Genomic DNA, 26296 nt, shown 5'->3' with positions numbered 1-26296 from the left:
CTGAGACCAGTTTCTAATTTTAATTACTGCTCCCACATTTAAAATTGCTCCCACAATGCAGATGAAATCCACCTATATAAATCAGCAGCAGCAGGACTCTTTAAATCTTATACAGACCTAGGCTTTGTGCTGACTTCTGCACAGCATCAGCCCCTTGCTGGGCCATCTCCACAGGAATGAATTGTATCCAGAAAGCACAGCGGAAGAGATTCAGATTAGTATTCTACATAAGGCTTTTAATATTGGGTAGCATAAAGGTCAAGTAAATAATCTAAAAATAACTAAGCATTAATGCTTAGTTACCCTTTGTCTCTTTGGTGCTGATCTTACAACAAGCAGTTTTTACCTTTCGTGATCATATTGTGAATTACTAAACCTACTCACTGAGGAGTTGATTTCTTGCTGATCAATAGTGGCTCCATAAACTTTAGCAAAGTTATTTTAAACTGTTTCAATTACCATTTAGCCAATTTGAGTATTCTTTTAAATGTTTAGGCAAGCCATTCTTAAGAAGTGAGTGCTGCTCTTGCATATTAATTCAGCACTGAACCCATTAACTAGCTATGCAGTTAGTTATCTCAATAGTTGAGATTTTCAGTTAATTAGACAGCATGATTAAGATCATAAGAGTTGAATTAAGAGGTCAGTGCATCTTCTCACTACAATTGCATCTAGGATAACTTGACCTAAAAGCCGTATGAAAAGAACGATTTAGCCTTCCCATACTCAAGATACCAATTTTGAATGTGATCAGCCCAATGTTTCATGGAAAGACTTCAGTTTTGAACTTCTATACAGAATTTCTGCTTTGAAAGGTGAATTTCTAGTTGAGACATATGGGTTTCATAGTGTCCAAACAACCATTTGCATAAAAACTGCACAACACAATGACAGAGAAAATTCTTCACTTCTTATGCCATATTGGTCAATTCATATTTAGCATGCACATCATTTTCTTCTCCTGACTGAGGATCTGAGTGATGAATTTCAATAAAAATGACATAGATCATTGCTCCAAGTACACCTCCCAGCAGAGGTGCAACTATAGGAACCCACCACCAATTATTACCAGCCCTGTAAGACAAAAAGAACAAGAATTAGTGTTGTAGCTCTGGTGAACACCTTTCTGTGAATTAGTCCCTGAACAGATCCAGTGGTGTGCCACTTGCTATACTGCAGACCTTTCTATTTTGTCTCACATTTTTGTAAATGGGTGACACCCCCATCTGCTCTGCCCAGGCTGGTTCTGATTGAAACGCTAAATAACAAGCACCAGACATGGTCTGTGTGCTGTACTTGCTGTGTTTTAGAAAATAAGGCCTTTTTACTGCATGTCTGTTTGGGGACAGAGGATGATTTCTCCCTTGTGAAAAGCATGTTTCACTGGCTTGCAGTGAAATGAAAGGGCACGTATTTATTGCCCAGCAATCTTCACTTGTGCTGTCCCCAGATGCTTGTGAATAGATTTTCAGGATGTTACAAAAGTGGCTTATTTCATCTGCATGAAATAAGCCACAAGTTCATACCTGCAATAGTTTATACTATCTTTCTCTTGGCAAATGTAATAAATTAAACTGAATTTTGAGTATATTTACCTTAAGCACTGTAATAAAACAGAGTGACTGTAAAGTTGATTATCCTTAACTGGAGTGGTCAAGATTCAAATTTCATGATGCAGTATCTTATCTCTATGTTTAAAATGCGGTGTCTTTCAGCAAGAGGCAAATAAATGCTTAGAAGTTTTATGCATCTAAAACTTAATCTTAGAATTTTTGTATTCACTAAGAAAGTCCAGCATGCTGATTCCACTGAAATGTTTACATTTGCACAGTTACTAGGATTTAATATTAAATATGTCGATTTATAAGCATATTTAAAGTAAGACTTCCACCATTGAACTGTATAAAACAGTCAATAACAACCTTTTTATGCAGGAATATTGGGCTGGTAGAATTGCTCTCCTTTTCCTAGAGGGCCACATTCAGACAGTAAATAACTGAGTATGCATGTCAAAGCACAGTCTCTCTTGACTGTACTGATGCATTAAGGTGTTTTGATTTGATAACATGCTGTATTAATTGAATATGTGAATCTCCAGTGAAAATCCAGCTACCTCAATTTCATGCATATTGAAAATGGAGATTTTTTTTTTTTTCTCCCAGAAATACAAAGGGACAAATTAATCTGTAAGAGGAACTTTACAGGAAGCTGCAGGGAAACTTTTAAACTGTCAGGATAATTATTCAACACTCAGTTGTATAGCTTTATGCAGAAGTGAGCTTGTGTTTGTCACAATGCAAGAATAGAACTGGGAGAACATTGGTGCCCTGTTGATACTATTACTGCTCGTTCAGAAATGTCTTGCATGTGTATGTTTTACCTTTAGAATTATTTCTATTTTGCCCTGAGGATATAAAGTAACTTCTAATATTGTTTTACTGAGTTTATAAGTCCGTTTGTTTTTGAATCATGGATGGCTGTTGAGCACTTGAATTTCTGGAACAAGCACGGACTAATATTTTATTGAATTAATCAGCAGAACAAAAGCTATATCAAGTACTTGCATGTATTCTTCTGTGTGATGTGTTTATACAGGGGTGTGTAATGAAGGTGTTTCTTGGCCGGTTTCTCTCAGCCTGTTCCATGAACTGGCCTGTGCCTTGTCAGCTCCTGCATGACCTTCTCCAAATCCCGGCCTGTGTTTGCAGCAGCTGCAGTCAGCTGTGCGTTGGATAGCCTGTGCTGAGATGCTGGGTGCAAAGCCTTTCAAGAGGCTGCTGCCAAAACTCGGCTGGGTCAGTCAGGACCCAGCCGAGTAGGGGCTTCTATGGCACTCGGTGCTGTGTCATCGGCACAGGAGCAAGAACTCGCTGCGCCAAGCACAGATGGCCAAAGGCCCCTGAGTGCCCTCAGCCCCTGGCTGTGCCCCGGGGCCCGGCTTTGCTGCCGGCTTAGGGGGGCACCCAGCCCCGCCTCTGCCATCGGCCGCCGCTGCTTGTGCGGGAGGCGGCAGGAGGGCCTGGCCCGCAGGACTGAGCTTGGCTGCGGGAATTCCCGGCAAACTACAGCGTCTAAGCTACAGGGACTGGAACTTGGGCCCGTTTAGACTTGCAGATACACCTTTCACTAGCCAGCTGCTGCGGGAAAGGGAGATACCGCTGTTCGTGAGGTAACCCGGGCTGCAGGGCTGCACCCCGAGGAGAATGCTAAATGCTTCTGAGGCCGCAGTGCCACGCAAATGCCCGTGCAGACAGGAGATTCCCTCCTGGCCCTTCCCGCAGTGCAGCTCTGTTCAGCGCTGCCGCCTCGTCCCCGGTGCCGGCGGCCACGAGGTGTCAGCGTTACCGCGCCGAACCGCGCGGGGCTGTCCCGGGCTGCCGTGGAATGCTGGCACGAAATACTGCTCTGGAGAGCCCTGCCTCTGTCTCTCTCATTGCTGTTTCATGCTCGGTTTTGCTTGTCAAAATCCAATCTGGTATTTGGACTCAACGCTCTGGCTGTTCTCTCACTACGAACAATACTTTGCTCCCCAAACTTTACTTAAGCTTATCAGAATATTAAGCATGTGCTTAAGAAAGACTCCTGGAAATAAACTTTTTTCCCATGGAAAATGGCCTCCGTTTGCTGCCACTCACACAGGCTGACACTGGGTTGCCAACCTAAAAATTTGCAAACTTTGCTGCATTTCTCCAAAACTTAAGCTACCAGCAAGTAGTACCCTTTATTCCCTTACAGCCAGAAATGCCACCTCTGAGATGATACCCAGAGCCTGGGGAAATGACTTCTTTTTCCCATGGAAAATGGCCTCTGTTTGCAGCTACTCACACTGGCCAACAGTGGGGTGCCAACCTAAAAACTTGCTAATTTTGCTGGATTTCTCAAAATTTTCTTAAGCTTATCACAATATTAAGCATGTGCTTAAAAAAGACTCCTGGTTCTCTGATGGGAGCCTTTAACTAAAACAACCATAGCTTGTGTCTTCGGGCTTGGTTTTGGGGAAAATGCTCCTTCAGGTGTCTTTGTGCAAAATATAGTAACAGCAACATTTAGAAAATCCCTGCTCAGATGCATTCCTATCATCTGGACAATTCCATGGTCCAGCAGAAGGGCTCCCCTCCAGTCTAGTTCCCTGCCTGAGAATGTGATAAAACCAGCATTTATTGTACCTTCAAGCACAAAGAAGGGTAGAGGGGATTTCTCTACTGTGAGGTAATTATCTCAATGTTTAGAGTATTTGCTTGGGAGCAGTGTAGAAAGTCTTGCTGTTATTTATCTGATCTGTTCCAAAGTGAGGATTTCCTGGCAGTCCTGGCTGTTCTGTAGGCAATGCTTGAACATTCACTGACATGGACTCAGTTGCCTTGGGAGATGCTTTCATCCTCCTCCAAAGGATGTTCAGTGTCTCCTGAGTATTTCCTGCTGCTGGGTTTGTAAGCACTCCCCTTGTGTCTCTGTGGAGGTTTCATGCTCAGGCCCCAGTTCCCAAACATGCCTTTACTACAGATTGTGAACACCTGTCTCAAGGTTGTGAATTCCATTTAAATGAAGATATCCAAGGTATGTTTGTCAACTGTTGCTGTACCACTTTAAGTTGCTCAGGTACAACAGAGCATCAGGCAATTTAGGATCCTAACTACAATCATTCAGGCTTTTCCCGTGGCTCTTCCATCTACCTAACAAGGCTCAGATTCTTCCTGAGTCTCACCTGGATCTGTGCAGTAAATAAAAAATAACATATTCCTCTTGTATCATTCCCTTGGACTTGGTTATAGCTGTAGCCTTTTAACTGAAGGCAGGGAGGAAGAATTCTTCCTCAATTTTTCTCATCCCTTATATTGTTTTAAGTTCTGGCAAGGATCAGAGATCTTGTATGTTATTTTTTATGTTCACATTTTAAAATTTCTTAACAAGGTCTTTCCAGTGGGACTGCATTCCCTCTCTTACATGAAACCTTAAACTACACTAGAAAAGAATCCATGTTGGTATAGATGTAGAGTTTTCTTGTAGTTTTTTTCATGTATGGCCATACTTGTAGGGAGAAGGGGCGTTCACAAGTATTCTGTGACTAGATCACAATACAATCAGGCTTCCAAACTTTCAGGAATGTAATAGCCAACTTCATAATACGTTATCAGTTATAGAATGACACCATGGCTAATACCACAGCCCACAACTACTTGTGATTATGCAGGTATGAAGAAAGGAGAATCCTGAGAGTGGTATGTTGCTCTGTGTGTCCTTGTTTTTTAAAATAGTACAGTGGTTAGAGCTACTGGGGAGGAAAAGTTTGGATGTAGCCAGACCAATGAGCTGATCTCCCACCAGCAGCTGACCAGAGCTGGGCTACATCCAGCCTTGGCTCTGGCCTGTGCTGTGGCTGTGTGCCCGTTTCAGCTGTGCCATGCCTGGCTTTTTTTTGTATGAGAAAAGCTTTGCTACTGCTTTCCTCAAATAAGGTACATGATTTGTGTAAATAGAAATCATACTGAATAAATAGAGATTATTTGTGCTTCTTCTGTTTCTTGCTAAAATAAAATCTCTACTAAGCAGAGCTCTCCAGTGGCCTACAGTACTACTGGGGATTCCTGCTTGTAAATAACTGGGAAAACAAACAATACAAAAATAAACCAAAATATCTGCTTCCTGATGACAGATTTCTCTTGCTTAGATACCCCAGAGTGCCTCTTACCCTGGCTACGTGTAAGATGTGGATTTGATGTGCAACTAATTAGCTGTGCATTAGGCCAGCCAAGAGCATGTGTGTGTGCACACGGGGGCTTGAGAGGGCTCTGAAAGGTGGGAAAATGAAGGGAGCTTTTCCATTCACTCCTTCCCTCCCAGCCAGGAAGTCAGGCTTTTAGATTGCTGTACATTTCTGCAGTAACTCAGAAGTAATCATAGGCTAAATCAATCTGATATGTCTCTGTTTTTAACAGCACCCAATAAATATTTCCACCTAATTCTCTCCTGATTTTTTTTCCCCCTGAAAGCTGCAGGACACAAGAAGAAAGCACTCATATTTTCAGTGACCTCTAGGAAGCTCTTATATTTTGGGAAAGGTCTTCTTGAAACAATGATTGATATTAGAGATTATGCATGTTTGATTTGCCCTAGGAGCAGGAAATCCTTTTTAAAGCCCAGTTCCTAGAGGATATCTGGCTTAAAGTGCATGAATAGCTGCTTCTGGTATGTAAAGAATTATCTGTATGTATATAAAGTATGACTTGGTACCATGTTGAATCAGGATCTTACTTTCCTAGAAACATTTTTTGCCAGGGGCATTTGACTTCATCTCCAGGCATACTTACGTGAATACTTCCATCCCCCATCCTGCAACGGCTGTGAAGAGCCTTGGGCCAAGATCCCTGGCTGGGTTCATGGCACAGCCACTGTTCATTCCCAGGGAGCAAGTAAGAACAATTACAAGAAGTCCTACTGCAATTGGCTCCAGGCCCTTGGGTACGCTGTTATTTTTGGTGTCAAAAATAGCAAATATAGCCAGAAGAAGAACAGCTGTTGACATCACCTGGCCAAGGCAAAGAAAAGAATATTGAATAAATATATGTAGATTTTTTCAATAATGAAAAGAGGGGCTATGGCAGCTTTGTGGATTGGAGTGGCTTAGAGCTGGTATTTAGTTTTATCCCACTATACAGAATAGCAAAATTTGGAACTCAGTGACTTTCTGCTTCACAGTAATGAGAAGTTGTGATCATCTGTGTGTCTTTCATCTGTGCTGAAAGACAAAGACAAGAAATGTGCTGAGGAAATTTGAAAAAAAAAATCTAAACCAAGAAGATTTAAAAGGCATCTCCTATGTGAGGTCTAATGCTTTGTTTCCACTTTTTTTTCCCTGTCAATTTTACACTTTTATTCACTCAATTTTTGCTGCTAAAGCAGTTCTATTGATAGAAAAGTGTTTTATGTGACTGTAGTTTATGCTGATAATTTAGACTAGATATGCATCTCTTTGTCCAGGTATTGTAAAACATCAGAAGAAAAAGTAAAATCTGTCAAGTCAAAACTGAGCAGCTAAAATTAGGAAGTACCCAGATTAGGGTTGCATGTATAACTGTACCATGAACTCTGTACTGCATATGCTAATTGAGCCACTGAAGGAAATTTTCCTGGAATTACTTCAATGCAAGTACAGCTCTGCTTAAATCAAATGCTTTGTCAATGTTGATTTTGCTAATAATTAACTTGATAGGAAAACAGACAAAAGCTTCAGTGATGTCAAAATATTCAATTTCTATACTGATTTGAAGAAGCTTAAGTTTGAGGGGTTTAAAAATTATTTGGTTTTCATCTGCTTTTAAGTTTGTTTTGAAACTTGCATGGGTAAAAAATAGCTTAGGGAAAGTCTTACCATTTGACTGATCCAAAGATCAAAACTGTCTTTCTTACAAAACTTCAAAATAAGGCTTAGATTTTTTTCAAGCCAGATTGCACAATCTTTTACGTAATGAATTTCTGTGTTCAGGCCATCCCTTGTTTTCTATCCCTTACTCATGCAGTATTTATTTCATGTATTCCTGAAGAAGATGGGTAAGTTGATTAGAAGTATATAAAAGATATGAAACTTCATTTTGTGCTGTTGCGTAATTGGAATTAAAGGACAAAGCTTAGAAATGAAGTTGTGGATTTTTCAGGTTCAGTCATTTGAAAAATAAATACTACAAATCTATCTGCAAAAAAGAAAGTTAGAGAGGAGGCTTGTGGAAGTAGAAAACTCAGTTGTTCAGGGTATGTTAAACTGTCTGCTTAGGCATTATTTAAGGAATAATAGGTCCACAAAATGGGCTGGATTTTGATGTAAGTGGACATGACTGCTGAGATTTATGGAGGAACATTGATTTATGCTGAGCAAAACCTCTTACATATATTGCTTTAAAGACATTTTGAGCGCAACAATTAAGATGATGTATGAGAAAGAACAACTTGAAATTATTTTGCTTGTAAAATATTACTAAAATATAACCCCCTGCAAACAGCATTGCATTCTCATTGTATTGTACAAGATGAGGTGTACAAAATGGTGAGGTTTGGCACACTTTTTAGATCTATGTGGTGTTTTACTGCTTGGCTTTTCAGGTTTTTTTACATTTAATTTGTAAAATTAAGATAGCAAGTGCACTTACCTGATCTGCAAACCCATTTACAAGGGACAGATATGGAGCTGGATATGTTGCAAAGATTTGTGCTGTTGCATTTGGTCCTGTGACTTCAAGTTTTCCGTCGCTGTACTCCATAAAGGCATCTGTAGAAAAAAGCCAGCAACTGCTTGCACTTCTCCATAAACTTTTCTATGTTTTCTAGGATAGAATATATGTGATAGGTCTGTGCACTTCACATTCTCAACTGAAACTGATCTCTAAGGTTCCTTCCAACCCAAACCATTTGGTGATTCTCTGATGTTTTTTTCCCTAGGAGCACCATTATTGGATTTGAAGTTATGTACTCCTCCTACCCTCCTGTCTCATTTCTCCTCCTGTGCCTTGTTTCGTGTACCACAGCTTTCCAAATGGGGCTGATCTTCCCCTGCTCATAGCTCCAAACAGTGCCAAGGAGCACTTTCTGATTCTGAATACAGATGTGTTATTCTGAAGAGATGCTACATTTTTCATAACGACCCAAGAAACGCACGGCATCCTGACTGTGCAGTTGTGGATTCCCAGCCACCAGGAATTACTGCTATTCCATTTGACAATTGTGCTGTTGTAGAAATAGGAAGATATTAAATGGAGTATTCAAATCTTCATAGACAGACATGAGTAACAAACTCAAATCCATTTTTCTATTAGTGGATCTGGTGATGAGATGATACTTGTGAATAAAGAAATAGCTCCCCATCTCCCATGAAAGTCATGGTGAGGGTGATAAGCTCCTCCTGAACCTAGCAGACAAATCTATTTCTCTTTGTTTCTGTCTATTCTAGCTTTGCTTAAAGTCACAACATGAGTGCAGAGAGTTTACTTAGATCAAGCTCTTATTTGAAGTGTCAGATAATTCTGCGGCATTTAACTATTACGAGGGGGAAAAAGGAATGATCTCCTATGTCTGTTTTTCTACCAGTGACTGCTTCTCAGTGGACCTCAAAGGGTACATGAAAGTCCTACAAGTTGCAGGAAGTAAAAGCTACAGAAGAGGTTTGGAAATTAATTAGAGCAAGAGGAGGACTTGAGCAGAGATAGGGATATGAGAAAATCCTGCACTCCTGAATATGAGGAAGATGTCCCTAACCTAGACCTAAGCTTCCTGCTTTGGCTCCCTACCCTACTGCTGCCCTTGTGGCAGAATGCAGTGACTCCCCTGTCAACCCTATGTACATGTTGACATGTTGACACACTGCGGCATCCTGGCCACTGCCCTGATTCTCGCTGTCAGGCTTGAGGAGGACTTAAATTCAGATGAAAATCCTGTTCCAGAATTCCAGTATCCAAATTCTAACACTAACGTTAAAAAGGAAACAATTCTTCCCAAAACAGTTCTCATTGTTCCTAAAGATTTGCCTCTTTGGGATTACTGTGGGTACTGAGCAGACATACGAGGGGCATTTCCATTTTTGTTCTTCCTCTGCTGTACCTAGACCCAGCACAGTCTGCAGACACAATGCCCACAGGAGGGAGATGTTGGAGGAGATGGGCTGGGCCAGTGGGAGCAGAGTTTTGGAGCAGGGGCTTGAAACAAGTGATCCAACTGAGTGGATTCAGTCAGTCAGTTCCTGTTTTTTCCTTTTCTAGCACACTGTATAAAAAACCCTGTGCCTCAGGGATAGGGGGAAATTTTTTTTCTTTTTCCCTGTCAAATATGTAACCTGTTTATCACTGTACCTGGAGTTCATTGCCTTGGAGAGTCACCTCTCAAGGGTGGTCTGAGGTTTGGTCAGGAGGGACTTGATCTCATATCCTGTACCCTCAATGAACAATGTTGGTGATTCTTGCCTACAGGCACTTGTAGCAGGTCTTTAATGTTTCTAATTTGCCTGGAAGATGGATAGCCCTATATCCTGGCTATTAAGTAATTTAAAATCCTTACTGAGAAATACATGATCTCAGAGTATCTGATTTCCCATGAATAATTTTTCTAAATATCAGAATGTTTCCTGGAGTATTAAGTGTTTCAGTAAATTTGTAGGGTACCTGGAATGTTCAAGCCATTGTTTTTCCCTTCAAACTCCTTATGCTCTTTCCTTTCTTCTTTTGTAGCTTTAGCTTCATTCCTGCCATTAGCCCTGTGTGAACAAGAGTCCTCTGCCTGCCTGACATTCATTGAAAAATTGGGGCCTTAGAGACTGCCTGACCTCTAGTTTGTCCTGTGAACATGTCTAAGGTGTACTCACTGTAATAAATCCCAAAGACAGCCGCTGCTCCAACGAATGCTCCCAGGAATTGTGCTAATATGTAAATTGGTAATTTGGTCCATTTTAATCTTCCAGTCACGCACATGGCTAATGAAACAGCTGGGTTTATGTGACCACCTGAAAAATAAATCAAAAATTAAGTCATGTGGATGACTCAGATACATGAGAATAGGTGAAGGATTTGTAAAAATGTGGGCACTTTTGAACACCAGAGCAGTACAAGGTTTTCTAGATGTTATTTTGCAGTTAAATGGTGACTGCAATTAAACTGAAACAAGTTGGATGAAACCAGAGGAAGGAGGGCAAAAGCCACTAAGATCCATCTTTAGTCTTGATGCTTGTGGACTGTGCTCTTTATCAGACTGCTATCCTGCAGTATGTAACTTATAGACAACTTTTCCAGAAAAATAGTAACCTGCCCCCTTGGTTGTGATGGGGTGGTCCCTTATTCTGCACATATTCCCTCTCCTCGAGGCCTTTGGCTTTATTTTTAGGAGAGAACTGGGGCAGAAGAACATTCCTTTAGTATCCCAAGCACATATTAGGATTAAGGACTGTTACTGGCTTGAGCATGTATCTTGAGACAGTTCTGGAGTGCCCTGGATTTAAGTCATGTTTGTGTCCCTGTCTTCAACCTGGGGTTACTTAGAAACTCAGTTTTCATGGAGACAAAATCAAATAATGTTAGAGCTGTCCAGTTTCATGTTGGCTGTTGGTGAGCTGTGCCTAGATGGAATCTGGGGGCAGCAGTGCATAGTCCTTCACCATGTTTCTATCTGGTTCTAGTGCTTTCCAGAAAGGTCCATTATAAGGAAACTGATAAAGTAGCTGTGCTGAAACAAAGTTCAGTTTCCTGTGAAACTTCCTTCCTTTTTTTATTCAGGAGTAGCTACATCTGAACTCATGCATGAAAAATATTTCAGTAGCATTGGAATTCTTCGTGACAATTTTAGTTTCTAAAATATATTTATTATGTCATATGGTCTCTTCCCTCAACATCTTTTGTCAACAAAAAAGGTGTGGTATGCTCTTGGAAAATTTCATTGCTTACAGATACATGGTTGCTACTTAAGAAATACAAATTGCCAAATAAATTAACAGGTACTTCTTTGTAATAAATACTGAAAAATAAAAACCTCAAATTTTGCAAGTATGTGGGAACCTGTGCTTATCTTCCAGATAAGGTCTCATTTCAGTCTGTAGGAATATCAGAAAAAAATGGCCTTTGTCTTTGGTAAAATAACTGAAAGAGCATGTCCTTTATCTGTCAAAGATTAGTGATGGAGAAAGGGTTTCTATGTACAGTTTCTGTGTTTGTTTGCACTTCAGGTCAGTGAGTCATTATCTTATGAAATCCAGGCACCTTTGATACATAATGAACTGACAAACACAGATAACAAGCTGGATAAAACCTTCTTTGTAGCTTTTCCAAATGCTGACCAAGTAGCACCAGTCTTGAATTAAAAGCTGAATTCCTCACTGTGTTTCAAATTCTTCAGCACAGAGCAAATAGATAGATGGCACCTAATTTAACAGCCCTTCATGTGAATTTTGATTAATTGTTGTCTTGTCTTTTGTTCCTTACTCTGGCTGGAATTAATAATTTTCCTTTCTTTCAACACCTGATTTTATTTCCCACCTGTATATAATACAGGGTGACTGTGATGGCCAGGACAAGTTATAATAATATTACAGAGGCCTGATTAACATTAAATATGGAAAGGTAAAGTCTAGTTGAAGGCCCTCAGGCTGACATAGGGGGGTTACAAGATTCTTGATTCCCATTCCACCGGTTTAAAAAAAAATTCACTTCGGACAGTGTGTTCCTCCTTTTGTAGTTGCAGTGATCACAGTCATGGCTCTGAAATGCTAAGTTGGATAATATGGTGGGAAATTATCTAGATATTGAGAATAACTGGATGGAGGAAAATTAAAAAGGGGAATTTTCCTATATAAAAAGCTCAAAATCACCAAGCATGCAGAATATATATTTTGTTAGCATTAATTTAGAATTACATAGAGAACTGATGAAAAATATTTTAGTGGTACCTAAAAATGAGAATTTGACCCAAGAGCCACAGAAATTGCTAAAAAATTCTACATAGGAGCTTGTATTTTGAAGTGTCCACTAGTAATCATGTGTTGGATAATAACAGCCTGTTGAAATATCTGTTCCTATTTTTTCACAGAGAAAATGCACTGCATGCAGAATCCTTTGTCATGGGAAAAACACAGGAAGCACAATACTGCAACATCTGCAACTGCTCTGCCCTGCTGGGATTGAACTCTAATTTTCAACATAATGATGGAGATGAATATCCCTTAAAGGTGCAAATGTAGGCTTGGTCTTCACAGGTTTGTTTTTATGATACTGCATTAGAAGAGTTTAGCTGCCTCCATGTAAACCAAGGGCTGTAGTTAAAAATTGTTCAGATAATAGGAATGTGCTGCTGAATTAATTCTGTGTGATATTAAGGAACAGTTCTGGTTTGTGTCAATGGCAGTGACAAGACTGCCTGTTTTGTAGAACCTGGAGCACTTTCTAATGTGAGACTTTCTAATGGAAACCTTCTGCATGGTGCCTCTTTAAAAAATTTGTAAAGAGAATAGAAATGGCCACAGTAATTTCTGTTACAGGAACTCTTTCTAATGTCCTAATTATACTTAAAGAAATTTGTCCAGACCAACTTGACCCTCTTATGAAGGGTAAGAAATGCCTCTGTGAGACCTGGAGTACAATGTGCTTTAAAGGCCAATATAAACTCTGCATACAACACAAAGTATTGTGTATTTTCATGCACAGCATTGTTCTTACATCATTTTCTATTTTAAAGGAAGGCTTTAATTGTTAAAAGCATTTATGCTAATGTTTCCAATCTTAGTTTAGCCAAATTGAATGGTGGAACTAGGAGGCAAGGCAGCCTCCAACATGGCACTTGTGGGCACTGGTTAGTTAGCCCAGCTAATTTAGCCCCAACTAAAGAGAGATTCCTGACCAATACAGCTTGAGCAAGTGTTACAGCAGAAATAAGGGGGAAAGGATATTACACTGACAGTGTCATTGAATGGAAAGGACAGTACACTGACAGTGTCATTGAATGGATCTCTGGTACTGAACCTTTCTGCTGTTTCTGCTTTCTATGATCGGCTGCTTCTGTGAATAATCAGACAGGAACAGACTTGCTATTGCCTGTCATAGGACATGAAGAAACAAATTGCACTTTGACGGTGGATCCTGTTCATTATACCCATTAGTGGGTCATTCTGCTTTCTGTGTAGCTGGCCACCATTTTATCTGGTGACTGCTGGATTGCTCTTCGTGGTTTTTTCTTTAAACACAGTGCCTGTTCTGCCCAGGATCATCTCTATTGACAGAATTTTCAAAGCAACACCAAGCAGATTTCTGCTTCCATAAAAGCCAGAGGTCTGCCAAGGTTTTCACACTGTAGTTGAGTTCACAATTTGGTGGGACATTTTGTCAAACAGAAAGAATAGAGGGAAATAAGAACACACAAGATTTACTTGCAAAACTCTGGTGTGGACTCTGCTGTAAGGGTGCTTACTGCTCCTAATTCATGACTGTTTATACCATGAAGTGGAAGCCCTTTAACAAGGGAGTCTGGGCACTGCAGCAATAAATGCTATATAAGAAAATAAGTCACTTACCAGAAACGCCCCCGGACACGTACACTGCTATGGTGACTGCCATGGCAAAGCCCACCGACACCGTCATGGGCCCGCCGTGCGCGCCGCGGCTCAGCACGGCCTGGCCCACACAGCCACAGCCCAGAGCCTGCGTTGGGAAAGACAAGTGTGAAATCACAGCTGTGTCTGTCAAGTGTTACTGCTTGGGACTTCTGCTCTCCTGGTATAGCTGCAAATGCTGTTGAATACTGAAACAGTGCTGGGATTTGTCATGTGTGCCACTGCTGCCTTTGCTGCAACTCACATTTGCTTTTTATTTTCCTTGTCTCTGTCACAGGAAAGAATGTCTGCTAATGAGGACCTCTCTCCACACAGAAAGCTGTTCTTCAGGCACAATGAGGGGATGCTGATCAGAACTTGGAGCCAAACAAGACTGCACTGCCTCTACAACAAAACTCAGCATCTGAAAGTGAAACTAATTCTGTGAGGTAAGTTCTCAGCTCCAGACTGATCCGATAAGTGATGAAAAATTTACTGTAAAAGTTATGAAAGGTAGTTCAAAAGGCTTCTAATGTTTAGTGCTGAAACTATGGATTGAGACAACTTTCTGGTATTTACACTGTGTTGTATCATTATGCTGACTTTATATCATATATTTCTCTAGCAAAATATTTCACTGGTTCTGCAGCTTGAAGAATTAACTGAAGTGGAGATATCGAAATAGTTCGCATTGAAGAACTCTAAATGGATTTAAACTAGTTTGGGATTTTTGTTGGTTCTCCTCAGAATAAAGTTCAGTAACAGGTTTAAATATTTGCTCAAGATGATGTTTATTCAGTTCAAAAGCCTCTGTTTACCTTCAAGCATATGTTTAGAGCCTATTAAAGATGACAGGAAAGATATTCAAAGGGACAAAAACCTTTTAGTTTGAGATAGACTAGCTGATTCATTTCTGTGTCTTTGAAAATCTGCTTTTTAAATATATGCTTATGTGCTCTGCTGAACAAGGAGCCAATACTCTATGGAAGATCTCAAATAATTTCTATAGTCTGAAAACTACTGCTTCTCTGCAGCTGTAAGTGATGTGAATCATACAGTTTCTGGGATGTGACTAGATATATGTTGAGCAACCTTATTGCTTATTTTCAGTTGCAAGACAGTTGAATTCAGAAACTGCAAAGTAATGGGAAAATCTGTCTTGCCTTAGAAATAGACTGTACCAAAATGATTTGGTGACTGAGGTTTAACAAGCAAGTTCTGCTAGAATAGATGCAATTTAAACAGGAAAATCATACTTTTGTTTCCATTATTTCCCCAAGGGTTTTAGCTAATACCAAAATGTGACAGAAAGCTCTCAATAAAATTACACTCTTAAGCAGCTTTTCAATGCAGACGGCATTTCTAAGTGCCCTGAGACTGTGTCATGCCCAGGTGCAGCTCTTGCCTTGAGGTCATAATCATGTAAGCAAACAAAACACTCACTGGTGCCAGAGTGTTGCAGCTCTGGTTATGTAAGGGTAGGGTGGTGTTAGATAGCCACAGTTTATTGGACTGTATAATTAGAAGCTCCAGGACACAGTGCACGCTCCAGTCAGCTTCTGTGCAACAGACGAGCCACGCTTGCGTTAGCCCTGCTCTAACCTGCAATGCACGTGATAAGCACAAATGCACATACAGGTAGCAAACCAAAATATCACACATTGGAGTTGGTCGCAGCTGAAATGACATCTATTTTTAAACTTCATATGAGACAATTCATAATGCATTTGTATGTTTAAATGGAAAGAATGGGTTGCTGGAATTCATAAGAATCTAGAGGATGTGGAATTAACATGCTCTAGTTCTCACTTTCCAGATTCCTTACATGCTCTAGTTCTCACTTTCCAGATTTCTTAAAAGGAGTGTTCCAGAAACTGCAGATTTTGGGAAAGATATGACTCAGATGAAGAGCAAGTTCAGTAGGCTGCTCTGGGCCCCTGCACATGCTGGGGTGCAGGTTGAATTCAGGCAACCAGCTCAATCTACAAGTATAGTGTGCACTTGTATTCTGAAATGGCACAGGCAAAGTTTTGCAGATTCAAAGGCCATTCTTTTGAAAACATTACCCCTTTCTGTAAGGATGATGAAAAAGAGAACAGGGTTGAGAAGATGGTTATAGAAAAGGATAGGGGATAGCAACATCTATGTATATCAACTACTAATTCACAAGAGAAGGGAAGGAAATAATGGAGGGAGGCTGTGGGCTCCCTTTCTTTATTACCAGCACTGAGGAGAGTCATACAGAACAGCTGTGTAGTCCTCTTGCATTGTAGCTCCTGCTCTGCATGTCTTAGGGAAATACACAACTACAGATGATCCATTTCTGTGCTAACCAGTCTCTCTTCTACAGAGAAAACATGTGAGCCAGCTGGAACACAGCTGCACTCGGTGAACCTGCTCATGTACAATGACTAAATGCTGCTGCAGGCACAGTCAGTGTGTGCCCATCCAGGAATGGGAAAACTGGGAGCTGAGCCTGCAGGTCTGAGCTGTGTCACTGTAATACTCTCTCCTTTTGCTGACCTTTTAAGAAGGAGAGAAAAGAGTTGCCTCATACCTACTGTAGCTAGGTTGGTGCAACTGGAAACTATCACCTAGTCATGTAATTACACAAACAACAATTTAATACCTTGTAAGTCTTTGCTTGACTGCATTAAGACCAACTAGATCATTAAGTTGTAATTAAATATTCTAAGATTTTAGGCCAAGCTCAGCCATCAGTTGCACCCACAACACTCATTGATTGAAGCACATGGAGTAAATGAGAGTTTAATTTACGTAGAATATAGCCAGATCTCTTTATCTTATCTTGTCTATCTTATGTTGCCAGGTTTTCCTCTTAGCAGTTGTGTATAGCCTGATCTGCTTAAAATTACTGGAGTACTTTCAGCACTGACTTTTTTTTTGTTCATAAAGTCATTACTGCCCTGAAGAATATGCTTGGGTGTGGAGTAGCTGTCTGAACCTTCTCTACCAAAAAAACTTGCTTCATAGCCCATTAGATCATTCTCTTTGTCTTGAATAACAAGGCTAATGTTAGGAAAGGAAAACAACTGGCCTTCAATGAGTGTAAGGTCCTGTTACTGTCTGGAAGCTTGCAGGACTTTCTGTATCCCATTCACCAGAGAGATTAAAGATCATTTTCCCTCCATCTTACTATTTTCAGGATTTTTCCAAATGCTTGTAACAGCATTTTTCAGTGTAAGTAGGATTTCTGCAAGAAACTACAATTTTAGGGAATCTATTTTTCTACATGGCCAGTAAAGTTTTACACATCTTAAAGAATGCTTATATAAAAAGCCCCTTTCTAATCACACAGTCCTAGAAGTGGTGTGCATTTATAGCCACACCTTCTGACTGTCACATTCAAGAGGCAACCAAGCTTTTGAGCAGTGTGGAGGCAATGAGCTGTGCAGTGGTGGACTCTGTTCATCCCCAGCTCCAGCTGTGGTGACACACACCTGCAGTGGGTTCCACAGGTGTCCCTGCAGGCAGAGTGTGGCCTCCATGGCTGCACAGCTGATGATGCTGTGCATGAGTACAGGAACTCAGTGTGTTATAAGGAATACAGTCAGCAGGTACAAAAAAATTTAGTATTTAATCATAAACTGCTCACTTCAGTCATGAAATCCTAGAAAAATAGTGGCTGTACTTGCCTTTCTGTGCAGGTAGGGATCTGTGCCTATGAAAACTTTACAGCATTCTTCATGGTGTACTGTAGTCTTGTGCAGTTCCCCTACCCAACATTAATATTTCCAAATAGAATTAGCTACTTATAAAAGTAGTAAATAAGCTTTTCAGTTTGAGGTGTGCTAAATTGGTGGTGTCTTCCTAGGGGAGTGTGTTTTAGAACTGACTTTTATTTCCACCCCTTTCATTTACAAAGCAAGTCTGATTAAGAATTTACCTATTGAATTTCATAATAAGATGTTTTATAATATTAGAAACTCTTTCCACACATAGATGTATTTTTGCTGTGTATTACATAGGATCTTAATTCAGATAGGGTTTCTAAGCATTCTTTCAACAGGGACAGTAATGCTATAAGTAACAAAAACAGAGACATGTTAGATCTTCTAAAATTCAGGGCATTAGCTCTGCAAGAATTCAGGTTACAGGAAAACCCTTTCAGTCCTCATCCAATTTAATGTTTAATATTTGCTATATTTTGTTAAATCAGAGAGTACTTAAACTTTTAAAGGTGAGATAAAAAATACAGCTTACCAGTCAAGCTTACCAGTCACAGCTCTTATTTTATCATTAATGAAATGTTTTGGTGAGTTGGGGAGGATTTCTGTATGTTATGATTTAATCAAGCTTAGAGTAATAAAAAGTCACTATATCCGTTCTCCTGATGTTCTTCTGGGAAACAACCAATATCCTCTTGAGTTCAGATGGGTTTTAATTTTTTTCAGACTTGCTATCTCATAAATAAGGAGTGCGAAAACCCCCAAGCCCTTACATTTAGTTAATTGAGTAGTATAGACATAAGCCTTCAAATTATTGCCATTTTGAAACCATTTTCTAGTGACAGAAAGAGACATTACTACTTGGAGACATGACTGTAAATTTAATAAAACTTTGGATGATTTGTGTATATAAAGCTTTAAAAACATATAAATATCAGGTTCAAATTGCTTTGTGGGAAAAAAATAGTGGAAATATTGAGGGACAGACTATGCTGTGTTATATAAACTGATGCTTTTAAATTTTATGATTGCTTCTGCATATACAATAGGAGACAAATAAAAGTTTGAAATCACCTAGAGAGAATGCAAAAGTCTGCATTTTCTCATATTTTGTTATGATTAATATTGCACACTCCATCCTGAAATGCTAAATGCTTTTCTTTCCTGAATTATAGAGGGCAACTGGTTTGAGTCAGTTTCTTCACTGAAGCTGTTTTCATTTTATTTTCTGAATTTCTAAAAATTCATAAGAAAATAAAATGTAATATTCAGATGCAAACTTTCAGGAGTAAAACATTGCCTGTTGGGCTAGAAAGAAAAGGCCAGGCAGAGGAACCAAATCTTACCTAGCAGCCTTGAAGAGAAAAAGAACCTGTTCAGTGCTGCTTCCCTCCCACCTTACTCATTTCTTCTTGAGCTATGATGCTTTGCTTCCTACCCCAGCTGAAAAGCTTTAAACCTTTCTAAACTCCTAAAATATGTTTAGTCTCTGCACCAACTCTCAGGGAACTTAGTATTGAGAAAGTGTGCAAGAGTTGGGCATTGCAGACTCGGAGAAAGGAGGTTTTCTGTCCTCTCCTTGGAGTATAAGGATGCCTGCTCCTTTTCTTTTACTCCTTCCTTTGGCTGCAGAAACAGGGGAGCTGGATCTCTGCTGTGTCCTCATGGTTAGAGGTACGTGGTTAGGAGTAATTAAAATCTAAGCTGTTTGCTGTTGAAAAAAAAAAAAAAAAGAAATCTGAATGCTCTTAACAGTAAAGAAACCTGTGAGGAATGGGTTAGAGGAACAGAGTCACATTTGCCTTTAAACATTCGATTGGAGAGCTCCCTAGAATTCACTTTCAACCAGAATGGTTTATGGAATTGTTGAGATCACAAAGATATAAACTCACTGCATAGCACAAACTACATTTATTTTCTTTTATTCTGTTCTCCAACTGTTTATGACAGCTTTAAAAAGTTATTACTTTTATTACCTTTCTTTTATTTGGTGAAACTTTTGAAAAAAACACCTTGTAAATTTGTGTCTGTGAAACATAAATTCAAGTTTTGCACTCACAGTTGAAGGTTGGAGAGATGCAAGTCTTCTGTAAGTCTCAGGCAGAGGTGCCTATGCTTCAGTCCTATAGATGCAAACTTTCTGAGGAGAAGGGTATCCACAGAAAAAGGTTTTGGGAAATTTAGTTCAACTTACTGAAACCTCTTGGTTAAACCATGAGTGTTGAGTTACGTGCTGGGGCGGACATTGCAGAAATGAAAATAATTTTCTTCAAAGCTTTCGTGTAACACAACATCTGAGTCACCTAAAAGTTTGAAATGTCATATACTGGGGGACCTAAGTTTGGATGGAAAGCAAAAGACTCCCATAATTTTTCAGAATGTTTTGCTGCATTAATATTTTGGGATAAAAGAATAATTAGCTAACCTTCCTTTCAAATCTTTCACACTGCTTAATATTCAGCTGAATTAAAGAATGACTTCTAAAACAGAAGGGCTGTCTAGAAAAAAAACCTGATTCTGATAATAATAAGATTATAAAAATAACAACAGTATGCAAGAACCCTCCTTAACCTCCTAACAACTAAGGGTCTTTGTAACCACTTCATCTTCTGTTTGCAATGCTGGTTTAATACAGTTTCAAAAGGAAGAAGAGTTTGTATGTCTTCACCAGAATAATTAGCAAAATGTAATGCCATCAAAATATATGCAACTATATAACATTAGATTCATGAGTGGCATCTATTATTTGTTGGTTGTACTATATTTTTGCTGCCAGAGACCCAAAAGTATGGATCTCTGACATAAGAGCTGCTCTTCAAAGTGCAAACACTGCTAAGGCTCATGGTCTTTGTAGCATTATGTAATATTTTAAAAGCTGAGTGACAGATCAAAATATCAATTATAAATAAGTGTTAATACCCACTTATCTAGCTTTGACAAACTTAAGTTCACTAAGAGCTAATTATACAAGATTCTGTACTCCAGGAAATTCATTGCTGATAGCAAACAAGACAGCTGTTAGAACATGCTGATATTTAATGTTTTACCTTAGACAAAACTTGCTGTAATTTCATCCTATACAAAAAGAAGTCTCCTTTTCACAAAAATTTAGGACTTGGAATTTATCTTTGTTTAAAATTTCTAAGTAGTGGTTTTGTGTTAAATGTTAAACACTTATTTAAGGAGCAAAGGATGAAAAGCTATGTTCTCTTTCATGTAGTAACATCATGCAATGAGAATTCTAATGCATGTTTAGAATAAGGGATATATGTTACCCTGCAGTATTGCAATTAAGGTGCACTGGAATGTAGGGCCACAAAAAGTAGATATAGAAAAATGGTTTAAATTTTAATCTTATGGACTGAGCAATTCCATGTAATGCTAATCTTGAAGATTTTTCTGAAGCAACTCAACTCTGCAACAGAGCAGGAGAAATAACTTGCATAATGAAGTGGTCAGAATATGAAAACAAGACTAAAATATTTTGATGATAAATAGCCTTCCTCATTAGCTGAACTATTTCAGGGCTGTCATGTATTCAGTTAATGCTTGTGCCTTGAATCTTCTAAACACACACAAACATTTGCTTCCATGGGCGTTGCAAGAGGCTCCCCACCTCCAGTTGGAGACCAGGCTTATAGGAATATGCACATAGGAATACATATATAGGTATCTATTAGGAGCATATATACTCCCCACTTGTATTTCTGTGCTAAGTGGAAGCCTGTGTTTTGTCTCAGCAAGGAAGTGAATGCTGTTCTGGCCTCTGGAGATCCTGGCTCCTGTGCAGCTCCTTTCTGGGAAGCTCTGTTCAGTAAGATGCTTTTGAGAGTGAAAATGAAATAGAAACTGTGTTAGGTAGCTGTTAAAGGAAGCCACATGGCCTATTTGGCATCTCCTTTTGGAACTGTTTCAATTCAGATATACTTAATGGTGTAAGTCAGAGTAAATCCCATTTTGGTTGAGAGCAATGCAGTCAAGTTCCAAAGAGGAATTATGGAGAGGAGCATGATTAAAAGCAGAGAGGCAGTTGGATAGGAAAGTTCCAACCAGACTCACTAAAAAGCCACATAAACCATCTATCTGATGCAGCATGGCTTCCTGACTCTCTTGTGCTAGCACACAGGTGTTGTCCCCCAGATTAACTCGGAGAAGTCCCCAGAGGAAATGCACTGAACCAGGAAACATGATGGAGAACTAAAAGCTCCCTAGAGAGCTCTTCCTCAAGGGAAACCTTGGGGCCAGTCCCAGCTGCAGGAGGCTGAGACTGTCTGAGGCTGGGCTCTCAGCCACCATGGTGCAAACAGGCAGGTGTTCTCCCAGCTCAAGATGCTTCCAGGCTCCTGGAGTTTCATGTTTCTTACTGAAATTGGGTGCTTTGCTAAGCATGGCTCACGTGAGCTGTGCCTGTATTATCATGTCGTGTAATGTAAGCACCTGAGAACCTGACTCTGGATCTCTCAGGAGGGATTACTTATTTGGAGCATCTCCAGTCTGATCCACTGGACTGAGCATCCATTAATGGTCAGCACATTTCTTGTGATTCTGGAGCTCATCTTCTACTTTATTTTTACCTGGAAAGAAGTTTGTCTACGTGCACTGAATCCATGTTGCAAGGCAAACTGCAGTATGCTGAGTAGGACTGACCAGGAGATTTTATCCAAACTCTGTGGCCAGTGCCTTTCTCAAGGCTTGTTGTGTCAAATCTGTCTAACATTGCAAACCACACCCTGAGGTGAAGGCTGGGTTTTTGTCTGATGAGTGATTCCACTTCCTAGATTTCCTGTTTGGAAAATAATGTTGCAAGACTGGGAGTTACCAAAGATGGTAGCTTAGGCTCCTATTAGTAAGTAGCCTCTCATGTTATTTTCCAGAAAAAATAGAAATAGGTGATTTGGAGGGACAGAGTTTCACCCGGCTAACTCCCAGCAGTGGGTCCCAGATTTAGGTGTGGTCAGTTAGCACTGGCTTCCAGACAGAGCCTGTAGCTAACAGAAATGCTGTCTCAGCCTCACTCCGTGGCACAGGTGCTCTCCACAGTCTCTAAACACCATCACAGCAACCCCAAGTGGCTTTCAGCAAAAATCAACTGTGAATCAACTGTGCTGTAGGCCGTGAACTCTTCTCTCCATTTGTAACAGCTTTAACACAAGAGTTCTTCCACTATCCTATTACTATGGCTTCTTTTGCATACATGCTGTTCTTCAGAGATTTCTGTCCTCTGACTCACTAGGGTGCCTCTTTCATTAGCTCCAATTGAAATTAAGGGTTTAATATTTATCTGTGCTTTAAGTGCTTACTAGCTGACACAGTTTAAAAGCTACAGCAATAAATAGAATCACAGAATCACAGAATAAACTAGATTGGAAAAGACCTTTGAGATCATCAAGTCCAACTTATTACCTAACAACACCTCAACAACTAAACCATGGCACTGAGTGCCATGTCCAATCTTTTTTTAGACACCTTCAGAATGGTGACTCCACCACCTCCCTGGGCAGGTGATTCTAGTGCCCAATCACTTTTTCAGTGAAGATTTCTTCCTGATGTGTAACCTAAACTCCCCCTGCGCAGCTTAAGACAGCAGCAGAAAAAGCAGTTTCTTCACAATAAACACTTGGTACTGCTGTTACTTGTGCAGTCTGAACACAAGCTGAGGTATCCAAGCACTGAGAAAACTGCAGCTTAATCCAGGTGAGGTTCTTTCTGCTTTAAACCAAGACTGAAACTAGAAAGGGTAAGAGAAATGAGAAACTCAGATTGTCAACAACAATTTTGTAGCTTCATTTTCTACTACACTCATATGGTGAATATACTAGAAAATAGGATCTGGGTTTGCATTTCCTTTCTAGCCTTGTGCAGCATAATATTAAATAATAGCATTTGCAGTCTAATCTGCACTTTAATATGTTTTCTTCTCTTGCTTAATTTTATTAATGGAAAGAGGGGGAGGATCTTGTGGTGAGGACAGAGTACTGGAAGTCAGGTGATGTGGGTTATAGTCAGAGTTCTGCCACAGGCTTCCTGTGCAGGCTCCTGTAATCAGGTTTGCTAATATACAAAATGAAGATAATGACATTTCCCCTCCTTACCAGGGTGTTGTGACATTTAATTCATTAATGTTTGTAAAGTGCTCTGTGCTCCTTGCTTCTAAATGTGCTCCTTACTGTAATAACATCTTATGGATGGTATTAAATTTGAGAATAATGTTATTTTAGTGCCGGTGCACTTCAGTTGGCTGAACTGTAGTAAAGACCATAATTTCCAGTATTTTATGAGCTACTGGAATTTTTAGATGACTTACTTGAAATTTAGCTGATATAGTTACAGTTATAAAACCTATGTCAGTACTGTGCCTGCTACTTTTTCCCCCCCTTTTTCACTATGATGAAATATTTAGCAATAAGCAATATTGCTTTGTCCAGACTAAAAGGAGAAAGAAAGAAAGAAAGAAAGTTTGGCATAAATAGTCTAGTTGCTTGACTTCTGGCTCTGCTACAGAGCCTGCTCTCTCCCCTGGTGAGTCACAGTTCCAGTGCAAAATGCAGAGAAAAACTGCACAAGAAATTAAGTAAAAAAAGAAAATAAAATCTGGGGTTATAAAAATGTGAAATTTAGGTGTTAATCTAAGTTGTAGCAGTACTATAGGACCAAGCAATATATATATATATATATAATAGTACAGTTTAAACCAAAAAATTTTAACTTTTAACTTACAAAATCTCCGAAGGTTTGGCAATGCAACTCCCAATAAGTTCACTCAAATCACAAAGCTAAATTCCTATATTACACAGGAAAACAACTCAACTAAAATTTTCTAAACATGCAGTACAATATGTTTGTTAATGTAAACAGAATCTGTGCATAAAATGAGCTGCTGAGTTTTTAAAAACCAGGAGAGTATTAGCAACATCCATTGTACATATCTGGACTGTTCAGAGTGTGCTCCTTCACTGAAATTCTACTCCTAGATGAAATCTAATGCCAATCAGACAATTGTAATACATAAAACAATCTGTTTTTTATAGGCAGTGATAATTACATGGGGTGAAGAAAGGAATTACAAACTTACCATCATAGGAGCAATTCATTCAAGCTGTGCACGGTCAGGCTGTAACCTCACTGCTGGCACAGTACAAGAAAAACGTACATGTCCCCTTTCAAGCACTGTCCAACATTAGATTAGTAGGAAGAAAGGAAAGCAGCTGACACTTACTATCAGTATAAAAGTTCCCAGGAACTCTGAGAGGGCTTCTTTAACCAGGCTGTTCTTCAAGGAAAATTTCTCCTTTAAACTCCTTTTGTTTTTCCGGCTCATTTTGGCTTCCTCTATTGCTCTGGTGCCCTGGTTACAAATACACACAAAATTTGTTCTGTATTCGTCCCCGCTCCAGCTGAACTTTGACACTTTTACTTAAACACTGAAATATGAGATTTCATCTTGTACAGCCAGTGAAATCATCTGACTGCAGGCATTGACAGAACCAATTCAACATGCCCTGACAATTCATGGGTTTGTCATTCTATGCCTTCTCTGAGTGCACTTCTACTTATACTGGTTAGATAATGCCAGTAAGTTCACAATCAGATTTCTTCTTTTTTCTTACAGAATGGATTAATCATTACCTTTCCTATGTTACTTTTTTTTTTTTTTTTTAATCCTGGTAAGAATGAATAAAATGTTGTTTCTATCATCTGATCAAAAAGAAAGGCAAAAAGATAAACCACGAAGTAAGGAACCAATATATAGTTGCAAATTTCTCTCTGACCTAGATTGGGATTTAAACCATGCTACTATTGGTTGTCAAAGAATTTTTCAAGGGGAAGTTGTAAAGAGAGCGAATGCCTGGGAGAATGCTGTGCTGTACCCTGCACACAAAAGCCCATAACTTCTGAGACATTTCAGTGGCTAATGAGGATTCTTACCTTGGTGATGTGTGTTGAATTTGCATATTCACTCACAATACTCTTTTTGGACTAAATGCCTTGCTCTCTAGTGAACTTCCCTGTTTACAAAAGAGCAACGAGGCAGAATAAATGAAGAACATTTAATGAAATCTGCTTTGGTCCAGTGGCTCCCTACAAGGCAGAACAGGGAAGTGAAGCACTGACTTACTATATATTTCCTGTATGTTTAGCTTAAAAGTGCGTGGTTGCTATAATATGGAGCATTATAATATTATTTTCTATGGTCTTAAGACTTGAAGTTGCCAAATATCTCGAAGAACTGCGCCTCCTAGAGAAAAATATGACACCTTTATTTCTTCAGCATCTTGATCAGTTTTATCAGATGTGATACAGACTTGACACTGTCTAGTTGATTTACAAGTATTTTCCGCTGTTTGACTTGACACCAGAACCTCAGTCCGGTTCCGGTAGATTATTTTGGCATGTATTGTAGCTGAGGTTTGTATCTGTCCTAAACAGGGTTAGGGCAATGAGCCACTTGTTATCCCATCAGTGTTCCTCCTAGCCTCCAGCTAGCTCCTGATGCGTGTTCCCTGCAGCACTTACCACCACCAGCTTCATCCCTTAACCCTCCAGTTCTCCCCACCACCCA

The 26296-nt window shown here is 39.6% G+C and overlaps 2 protein-coding genes across 3 annotated transcripts in view; one reads left to right on the top strand and one right to left on the bottom strand.

The window, feature by feature from the left end:
* Positions 1–596: 596 nt before the first annotated feature.
* On the bottom strand, positions 597–25134 carry AQP9 (aquaporin 9). Of its 2 annotated transcripts, none has more exons than XM_041469119.1 (6): positions 24953–25134; positions 14030–14156; positions 10343–10480; positions 8142–8260; positions 6309–6526; positions 597–1074 (listed from the first exon to the last, which is right to left on the bottom strand). In XM_041469119.1, exons 1-6 carry the CDS (start codon positions 25052–25054, stop codon positions 912–914), a joined length of 867 nt encoding a protein of 288 aa, XP_041325053.1. In that variant the 5' UTR covers positions 25055–25134; the 3' UTR covers positions 597–911. The 2 variants fall into 2 exon arrangements, with proteins under 2 accessions (XP_041325053.1, XP_041325054.1); XM_041469120.1 differs by lacking the exon at positions 24953–25134 and adding an exon at positions 24809–24941.
* ALDH1A2 (aldehyde dehydrogenase 1 family member A2) overlaps positions 23356–26296 on the top strand; it is a 65789-nt gene continuing 62848 nt past the window's right edge. The window contains exon 1 of the mRNA XM_041469117.1: positions 23356–23430. The gene's annotated coding sequence lies outside the window, so the exon portion shown is untranslated. The remainder of the gene's footprint in view (positions 23431–26296) is intronic.

The sequence above is a fragment of the Pyrgilauda ruficollis genome, unplaced genomic scaffold (genome assembly GCF_017590135.1).
Source record: "Pyrgilauda ruficollis isolate IOZ18807 unplaced genomic scaffold, ASM1759013v1 scaffold23, whole genome shotgun sequence".
NCBI lineage: Eukaryota > Metazoa > Chordata > Aves > Passeriformes > Passeridae > Pyrgilauda > Pyrgilauda ruficollis.
The sequence above is the reverse complement of the archived record's forward strand: the minus strand, read 5'-3'. Positions and strand labels throughout refer to the sequence as shown.

Excerpts from the sequence above, each read along its gene's own strand:
- AQP9 (XM_041469119.1), bottom strand. The coding sequence starts at position 25,054 with ATGAGCCGGAAAAACAAAAGGAGTTTAAAGGAGAAATTTTCCTTGAAG. Across the intron at positions 14,157-24,952 it reads TGGGAACTTTTATACTGATA|GCTCTGGGCTGTGGCTGTGT; the intron begins GTAAGTGTCAGC and ends TTCCCAACGCAG. Across the intron at positions 1,075-6,308 it reads TGGGGGATGGAAGTATTCAC|GGCTGGTAATAATTGGTGGT; the intron begins GTAAGTATGCCT and ends TTTGTCTTACAG.